The sequence below is a fragment of the Acipenser ruthenus genome, chromosome 47 (genome assembly GCF_902713425.1).
Source record: "Acipenser ruthenus chromosome 47, fAciRut3.2 maternal haplotype, whole genome shotgun sequence".
NCBI classification, from domain to species: domain Eukaryota; kingdom Metazoa; phylum Chordata; class Actinopteri; order Acipenseriformes; family Acipenseridae; genus Acipenser; species Acipenser ruthenus.
The window spans coordinates 6,391,499-6,401,344 of NC_081235.1; the positions used below are offsets into that span (position 1 = coordinate 6,391,499).

The following is a 9,846-nucleotide window of genomic DNA, read 5'->3' on the forward strand; positions in this document are numbered from 1 at the left end:
TTGCAGGCTGCAGTTCCAGCGCCTCTATATTAACACCCTCACTGTGATTTGTTTAGCATTGCAGGTTGCAGTTCCAGCGCCTCTATATTAACACCCTCACTGTGTTTTGTTTAGCATTGCAGGTTGCAGTTCCAGCGCCTCTATATTAACACCCTCACTGTGTTTTGTTTAGCATTGCAGGGTGCAGTTCCAGCGCCTCTATATTAACACCCTCACTGTGTTTTGTTTAGCATTGCAGGGTGCAGTTCCAGCGCCTCTATATTAACACCCTCACTGTGTTTTGTTTAGCATTGCAGGGTGCAGTTCCAGCTCCTCTATATTAACACCCTCACTGTGTTTTGTTTAGCATTGCAGGTTGCAGTTCCAGCGCCTCTATATTAACACCCTCACTGTGTTTTGTTTAGCATTGCAGGTTGCAGTTTCAGCACCTCTATATTAACACCCTCACTGTGTTTTGTTTAGCATTGCAGGTTGCAGTTCCAGCGCCTCTATATTAACACCCTCACTGTGTTTTGTTTAGCATTGCAGGTTGCAGTTCCAGCGCCTCTATATTAACACCCTCACTGTGTTTTGTTTAGCATTGCAGGGTGCAGTTCCAGCTCCTCTATATTAACACCCTCACTGTGTTTTGTTTAGCATTGCAGGTTGCAGTTCCAGCGCCTCTATATTAACACCCTCACTGTGTTTTGTTTAGCATTGCAGGGTGCAGTTCCAGCTCCTCTATATTAACACCCTCACTGTGTTTTGTTTAGCATTGCAGGTTGCAGTTCCAGCGCCTCTATATTAACACCCTCACTGTGTTTTGTTCAGCTGGTTCTCTTTTCCTAAAAGCCCCTCCTCATTGGTCTGTCATTTTCCGGTTCCCTCCCACTTGGGTTGCAGACGTTTTCCGGCGTGCTCGTGTAAACATGGCACCTTCTAGGTTGGAGATCAATTTTATCCGGTTGCTCTCTCGCTGTGAGTCCATGGCGTCCGAGAAACGGGGCGATACGGAGTGGAGGCTGGAAAAGGTGACGCGAGGGAGAGGGCTCCTGTTTGTCTTGCGACGAACAGGATTGTAAATTCACTGAAGTGAAGACTCACACACCCAGAGCCACGTCATAGTGGACAAGACAGACGCTTGCTAAATTTTACATCTTATAATGAAAGCGTTGAACACAGTTCGTATTTTATTGCTTTTGACTTAGTGACACGCACGGCAGACATATAATGTGGACCACCCACCCACACACGACCACGTAGCTGAAGTTTAATATGTGACAGAAGAAATACGCTTTGGAACTTCCCGTCAAATCTGTATCGCAGGTTTGCTGGAATTCGTAGGTGATGTCATTCTGAACTTGGGTCATGCATGTTCTTGTAAATATATTATTATGACTGTCGGCTTACTGATTTCAGAACGAGTAGGAATGAAGCAAAAATGACGTGGGCTGTCAATCGCACTGAACTTTATGTTCAGTTATGCAAATATGCTTTTAAGGGAAACGTTTAAAAATAGCCACACGGGTGAAACTTCCACTGTTGTTGACTGAAGATGTTGCACTGTGCACTAATATTATGCAATGTATTATACTACAGCTCTATGCAACACTAATGTACATTTCTTCTTAAACTTATTGTAAGTTTTTAAAAAAATGAGGCACACCCTAACCTCCTTAACATAAAGGTAAAGCTCAGAAAGACGCTAACTGGTGTCTTTTAAAAGAGGGTTATGGAACTACATAACAAAGCTTTAAAATGAGTTTGAGATTGAGATGTTTGTCTCTTTCCAGTATGTAAGCGCCCTTGAGGAAATGCTGGCAGCTCTAAAGAAAAGTACAAGGTAAATAACTGCACGGGAAGCAAAGAATCGCAGCACGCCCAGTGTTTGACTTGTGATTGTTCAGTATATGGGAAGCCTATGACTGTGCAAATAACGTCAGATTTTTAATCTTTTTTAGTAAACCTGTTCCAGAGGCCTTGACCGATTACACCCGGAAAGTAGAATTTCTGAAAGGATTATTGGAAGCTGAGAAACTGGTAAGATCTTTTCCAGACCTATTATTATTATTATTACAAAAAAAAAAACCTTTATTGTGATAGTGTCCCGGTATACGTTGTATATTAAGCCCAGAAAAAAAAGTTTTTAACAGAAGAAAGTGCTTTTGAAAATCCAAAAGTAGAACCTCCAACTGCATTGATGTTTTCAAACCTCACGTTTGTTTTTTTGTTTTTGTAGACGTCTCCGACAGAGAAAGCTCTGGCCAATCAGTTTCTGGCCCCCGGAAGAACTCCGACCACTGGGAACGAGAGAACGTCAGCCAGCAAAACCGTCCACCTGCAGACGAAAGCCAGGTGTACTGGAGAGATGAGGAACGAGCTCCTCGGCACAGTATGTCTTTGCTATTGAAGAATCAATGAGGGGAATCTCTCAATGATACTGCGTCATTAAAGACTTTATCATACACTGCACATGCAGGGCCAGTGGATTATGTGCAGTGCAATTGGTTTGTGGCTAGGAGACATGTTGTAACATAAGGCCAAGTCTTCAAAAAAAAAATATGTTTTGCCTTCTCTCTATTCAAATTTTTTTTTTTTTTTTTTTTTTACAGACATCAAATACAGGTAAATGAGTTCTTTCATTTTTACGATTAAAACTGATATTTTGCTTTATTTATTGAGGATATTGAGCTAGTTGCTATATTATGCATCACTGTAGTCAATGTAATATAGGCACAACATTATCATGGTGTGGTAAATAATAATATTAAAAAGGTTTTACCCCAGTTTACCATGCTTTTGACTTTTTGAATGACAATGAGTTCAAATGTCTTTCCTTTCAGGTGCTGGAGATGCAGAGCTGAGAAATAGGAGGTCTGTATTTATTTATACATGTAAGAAACGTAGCAACATTAACAAACATTTCAACTGAAAGTGTTTCTTACCCCCGCAAGGTACACAAGGAATTGAGCGATAGCTGTTCAAACTGTTTCTTCTTAAATACATTTGAGAGCCACTCAAGTAACACGAGGAGGAAGCACCTCGTTGTCAAAATAACGAAGTTAGCGTCATTTTTATTTGTGGGGGACACATGTCCCTTAAAGCGTTCATGTCTTCTATGATGACAACAGCTGATCCTGGTGTCCACATTTAAATATAAACCTCTCCTCTGATGTCTGTGACAAGCAAATACATGCATAAATAAATAAATAGAAAAAAAAGGTTTATGAGGAAACCAAGATCATTACAGAAATGATTTTAGCTCCGGTATTCTTTGTCTGGACGTACAGGGGCACAGCGCTTGATGAGAGGCAATCGGCAACGGAGCTCGACACAGTCCTCCAGCACCACCACAACATCCAGGAGAAACTAGCAGAGGAGATGCTGAGCCTGGCTCGCAATCTGAAGAACAACTCCCTAGCAGCACAGAACGTCATCAAAATGGACAATCAGGTACAGATTGCTCGTGTGTGTTTACCATTATTTATTTCAGTTATTTTATACGAAGAATAGTCCTCCCCTTCTCCCTGTCCCTTCGCCCTCTCCCTCTCCCCCTCCACACAAAGCATAAATAACCAGTGGTAATTTGTGGTTTCCCTACACTGCTCTGCAAGCATGCCTGAAGGTGTTGATTTACCAGTTTAATCTGTTGCACTAAATTTGTGCTGTCAGGAGTCTCCACTTAGTACTGCTAGTGCACTCCACAGGTGCAATATCCCCTTCCAGGATCCCATCATTAAAAGCCCCTTTAATCACCGTCATCGGTGTTTAGAGCCAGTTATCCTCATCTAATCCCCCCACATTGGATTTCACCTTCCGGGCTTTGTAATAGTGACAACTGCAGGAATTGAAAATCCTGTTGCTGGCATATGGGATTTACTGTCTGTTTAAAACCCTTTTGTTGAGAGAGAGAGGCGATCACATGCAAACGTAGAGTTTGAAGTCTCTTTTCTCATCTTAAAACATTATGCATCGTGGAGATTTTGTTTGAACGAGAGATATTTGGTAGATTTATTTATTTATGCGACCGTTTCCGTCATTTCTGTAACGCACATAAAACTGATTGAATTGTGAATTTTGATTCCACGATGAATGCATTAATTATGAATTATGGACATGGCAAATTCAAAAATGTTTATTAATTTAGTATTTATAGTACGGTTTGAATAAAGAAACAGATCTGTTGTGCAGTGGCCATAGACCGATATATCTTGTTCTATTAAATTAGATGTAATTTATTATTATTAATAATAATAATAATAATAATAATAATAATAATAATAATAATAATAATAATAATAATGTTTGTCGATAAAGTAGTAAATCCATGTTTTTTTGGATAATGTTTTTGTAAACCTTATTGCTTATTGGAATTTCAGTTAAGGCAGAGACTTAGCACATCCAAATTAAAATAAATAAATAAATAAAAATAAAATTACTATCTTAGGTTTTCACCTTGTATTAGATCAAGGGACAGTAGCTTTGTATAGAAAAGGCATTCCTGCTTACAGTTCTGGTTATCAGTGAAGATTTACCAGTTTCACCCAGCAGGGGGCACTAAAACACAATCTGCACAGTATTGTTGAAGGATTGTGTTCATGTGTAACTAAATGCTTAAGGGGATGTTCATAATGGCTTTCAACAAGAACACGTCATGATTCAAATGGACACTAGCTATACTGGTTAAATGTACATCTTGGGGGGTAGGTAAGTTAATGCAAAGGTGCACTGGAAATGCATTGCAGGAGAAAGGTTGTGGGGGGGTAGGCAGAGCGGTCTAGAAGGAAGGGCACAGAACTGTGAGCAAGTAGATCCTGTTTAGTATATGCAAGTTCAGCCTCTGACTCACTGTCACATTGGGCAAATCACTTGACCTCCCTGTGCCTCGGGCCCACCCGAGCAGTAAAACTGGGTGGGAGAAAGACTGCCACAAATAATAGGATGTTGCATCACAATCGGGCTGAGCCCGGAAAAAAATGATTTCTTAATTCAGTAATAAAGTTGTAGGGTTACATGTAGCTTAATGTTTATCCATGTTTTCAACTTTACGAAAGAAGCAGAGAACAAAACGCAGCACTGAATTACAAAAGGATATGTAGCGGTTACCAAAGTCATTTAGAAGTGAAAGTAGAAACAGATCAATCAACTAACAGGGCTTTGAAAGCCAAAACTACTAATACAGTAGATTTGCGTGTTTATCTGTGTGACGGGGTTCGCACGCCCCTGTGTTTTGAATGTATTTTGTATTAATATTATTATTAGTGTGGTTTTGGGTTGGCAGGGAAGCAGACAATTATTGTCCTTGCCAAAAATAACATGTGGGAATGTGGCTGGAGCCGATAAGTGATTAAATGATTAATTAGGTTAGTTTTGTGTGCTGTGCTGTGGATATGTGAAGAAATCATCCTTGGTGTTTAGGGGAGTTGTGAAGCTGTGTGTGTGAAAACGAGCTTGGTCTAAAACCCCAGAGTTTAAAAATATATATTGTTTTTGTTTAAACTGCTTGTTTGGCCATTGTGCCTGTTTGTTTTGTTTTGTTATTATTTATTATTAAAGTGTGCAAAAGAATGTTTAAACCTGCAGCTTTCTAGTGTCTGAGTCTCCATCCTGGTCAAAACAGCCTGGCCAGTGACGTCATCCTGTCACAATCAGATACTACTTTGACTTCAATGTACCTGCTTTATAAAGCATACATCCGTTTTGTTTTAACAGATCAGTTTTATTTTTTATTTTTTCATGATATTAAGATGCATGTAAAATAAATCTGAACTACAGTGCGGTTTGCCTCGTAGAATAAACAGCTAGTGGAATCAAATGGTTTGTATGACCGTGAGATGGTTTGTATACAGATGGGGGGGTGTCTTTTTAACTTTTATTATGTTTTATTCCCCCCCCCCCCCCCCCCCCCCCAGACACTGACCCAGTCCATGAGGATGGCAGACGTGAACTTTGAGAAGCTGAAGACAGAATCAGAAAGGCTGGAGCAGCACACCAAGAAATCCGTGAACTGGCTGCTTTGGATCATGCTGATCATTGTCTGTTTTATTTTCATCAGCATGATTCTGTTCATAAGAATCTTTCCTAGACTTCGCTGATTCTAATAATAATGATTCACATAATCCTCTATATTGAATTATCCTTTAATACAGATGATCTATATATAGAAAGACACCGGGTGGAAGCAGCAAAGAGTCTTCATGATGATCTGTTTTAGACAAAGGACACAGCAATGTCTGTCTGCGTACAGGATTTAGCTGTAGTTCCCTGCAGACAATATTCATAATCTCACCCTTCACCTGCTTCTGTAGTCAAGAGTCGTCCTGTTCACAAATGCATGATGAATTCACGGGTCAGTCTGTTGCTGTTCCGTTTGAGAGTCATGCGTTTTCAGACCACACCTCTCAACCTGCAAAGAAGCTAGCAATGAATTAAAAAACATGACACTTAAGGAATTAAGGAAATGAGCAGATTCTGCACTCAAAATCACTGCGTGGTCGTGATGCTGTCTACACAAAAGCTTGACGTGGTGCTGTTTGTGGATTGCGGAACGTGGTCTGAAAACTCACGGCAATACCCCTCTTTCCCATACAGCAGGGTCTGTGGGTCAAAACAGCAAGTCTGTATTTTCTGTGCCTTGGGTAGCTGAATTTATCCAGAATTACATTTTGATTTATTCTGCCACTGTTTTTAACATCGTTCAGTCTTATTTGATACAGTGTTATCCAGTGCGTGTAGAAGATATAATTATTTAGCGAAGGATTTGAAATAACATTGGTTGGATACTTGTAGGTTGATCATTATGACCTACATCAACCAAAAAGCACATTTTGTTTCTTTCATTGTATGTCACCACCAATTCTGACCCATAGAAACCTCAGATGTAATATTCTAATTATTAATAATTGTTTTTCTTGTAAGTATAGGTCTCCAGTTTTGACCAAAACATTATTTATGGCCTTGGGCTCACTGACATAAGTGGAACTGGTATATTGTTGGGTGGGGGTGATTGCAAGTGGTAACATGAGCTGTTTAAATAAAGTCATTGAGGCCACGTGTACTGACACAGTATACTGTTATATAGTAATGTATTATATATTTTATTTAATAATTTAAACTCATTCACAGGTGTCTTTTTTTGTGCTGGAGAACAAATAATTGAGTGTGATTGTTTGGGGGGGTGTGATGTTTGGCTGTTTGATGAGAATATTCCTCTTCGATCTTTGGAATCGGTACTTGATAGCATCGTAGATCAGCCATTTCCATGCCAGTACTGTCATTTATTTACTTTGGTACTGAGTCCATTCTGTCGTTCTTGGACTTGCATGCAAAAGCAATTCCATGCAGCCACCTGTCCATTCCGTCCGTCCTTGGCATCGACTTTTACTTCATTTTGAAAAAAATTCTGACAATGGCTTGCCATTCTATTTTTTTTCTAATAAGGAAGCATTACATTTACATTAACATAAAGCCTAATTCGCAGCGGATAAAGCAGATACATAAAATAGTGAATACTTTACTGCAAAGAAAAAAATTCAATATAATAATAATTAATAATAACCTTCCAATACAGCACTGAATGAGCAGGAAATCTAACACACGAGTCGAACTGTACACTAAATAAAAAAAAAAAAAAAAAGGTATCGCTGCTAAAAATTCCTTTTTTTGTATTTCAACCCCTGGCTCGCTGCCCAAAACACAAGACGTGTTTTCATTCCGCACCTTGTTAAAGGGAAAACAGTCGGCTCTTCAGACAATAGACACTTTAGCATCTCCTGTATCTGTGCATCTCAAAGAGTGAACTGAAGACGGTGCTGCCAGACTACATGCGTGGAAAGCTTTGTGCACCATACCAACCTGGCCTGGTTACAAATATTCTTTTAAATGCTCCTCTGACCTTCAGAAACAGCCACTTAATGGTCTGATTTCAAAATAGCACTGTGCCGGTACTTAATTAGTAACTGTCAGGTCCATTTATTGACAGTTTCCTTGTTTTGCCTGAAGATGTATTATTTTTACCGAAGTGAGCTCAGCAGTAAAATACGTGCTCTGTATCTGTGCAGAACACACTGAGAGAAGCTGGAATATTGGATAGAACTGAGAAATGTATACTACATTACAGGACAAGCTGTTTTAATGAATACTACCATTCTTGTCTTTAGGTAACCTCTTCACTAAAGCTTTATTATAGCGTAATGCTGTTGAGCTAATGTACATCTAATGTAGGTTAATTCCTTAAGTTTATCTGATTACAGAGACCTCTATGCAGGGATGTCAAATTACATACTCCATTAAACACACACTGCAATTTATACGGCATGCTTTTGCCAGTCTCACGTTTTTACTTTAGAAACTTGCAGCTGTGTCAGCTCAGAGCCGGACTGCAGCCAGGACGTCAATTTTAAGAATATGATGGTGTCACGAACACGTGGAACGTATCCACTCGAACCCACTACAATTGGGCAGGAAGTCAAATTTAGGAAGCCCGTCTTCTGGAGTAAATACCAGGGATCGGATTGCAAATGGGACATCGTTTTGACAGGTAGAGGTACTTCTAATTTGGAAGGATAACCCTTCTGGAGTAAACCCTGTTGAGGTGTATACCATGCTGGGGGTGGGGGTGATAAACCTGCTTTTGCTTGTTCCTTGTGTCCACGCAAGCTTTGTCAGCTTCTGTTTCTTTGCTGTAGCTCATTCTGGGGCTTGTTTTGGTTACTGGGTTGGTTCAAATTAGATAATAAAGTGATGCAGTTTTTCTTTTTCTTTTTTTTTTTTTTTTTTTAAAGTAGGAAACATCACCAAACTAAATAGATCTACTGAAATGTGCCTCTGGGAGCTTATTTCAGCCTGGATCCACCCTGGCTTTGCAGTCTACCCTGAACCAGCTCCTTAGCGCTTCAGTTCAAGTCTGGACACAAAACTTCATACTGTTACCGGAGATTCAAAAACCAAGCAAACTCCACCCAAGGTGAACTCCAAATGCGAGAGACTTTTTATTTGTTTCCTTGATCAAAAAGACGGTACAATACACTCCACTAGCAATGAGGGCTATCTGCTCAACGCCCAGCTGCACCAGTCTTTGATCAGTAAACCTGAGATCTGTCCTCAGTGCAAAAAGCACAGGATCAAAGCTGGCTGTTGGTATCGCTTAGAGGACTAAGAAGCAAGGGATGGGATCCATGGTGTGGCATCCTCTGCACTTCTAGCAACCCTGGTCCTGATATAAAAACAATTTGCTGCTACTTTGAAATCAACTTAAAAGCTCCCAATGGCATGCATTTAACAGGGATCCAGACTCGCCTTGCTAAATGCATGCCATCAGGGTAGCTTGCAGATGAATAATCCCCTTGGATCTGTGTCTCACTGATTAGAGCAGTCCCCATTGCTTTGAAAATCCTGCTGGCTCTCTGAGTGCCAGGGGCTCTGTTTAATCCAGTCGCATTAGGGCCCTGTCTTTGAAGAGCACTATACCTGCAGCAAGTTGAAGCCGTGTCATGAGAGTTCGTTTTTAAAGGACACGCCGTGTATTTTACATTGAAAGTACAGGGGTCGGACTTTATGTTGTTTTAGAAACTTACCATATGTAGCCCACACTTTTGTGCAACTAGACTGCCCGTGCATGACTGGTTAATTCCTTAGGCACGTGGAATTGCATGTTTTAAACCCATTATTTGCACCAAGTTTGAACTCTTTGCTGCATATTCTCCCAAGGACAAAGTGAGCAGAACTGCTGCTCCTTTAGAGCATCAGAAAACATCACAGGATTCAAGCGACGCAGAACAAAATTGAACAAAACTGAGAGCTTTTTCTTTTTTTTTTTCATTGTTGTTCACGCTGCCCCGGGCTCTGATCTGGCATCAATGATTATGA

At 40.1% G+C, this 9,846-nt stretch overlaps 1 protein-coding gene across 2 annotated transcripts; it reads left to right on the forward strand.

The window, feature by feature from the left end:
• The first annotated feature begins 840 nt into the window (after positions 1-840).
• Positions 841-7,196, forward strand: LOC117428839 (vesicle transport protein USE1-like). Of its 2 annotated transcripts, none has more exons than XM_034047798.3 (8): positions 841-1,010; positions 1,773-1,822; positions 1,941-2,019; positions 2,219-2,371; positions 2,592-2,604; positions 2,823-2,853; positions 3,270-3,432; positions 5,892-7,196. In XM_034047798.3, exons 1-8 carry the CDS (start codon positions 909-911, stop codon positions 6,072-6,074), a joined length of 774 nt encoding a protein of 257 aa, XP_033903689.2. In that variant the 5' UTR covers positions 841-908; the 3' UTR covers positions 6,075-7,196. The 2 variants fall into 2 exon arrangements, with proteins under 2 accessions (XP_033903689.2, XP_034767667.1); XM_034911776.2 differs by lacking the exon at positions 841-1,010 and adding an exon at positions 1,080-1,319.
• The last annotated feature ends 2,650 nt before the right edge of the window (positions 7,197-9,846 follow it).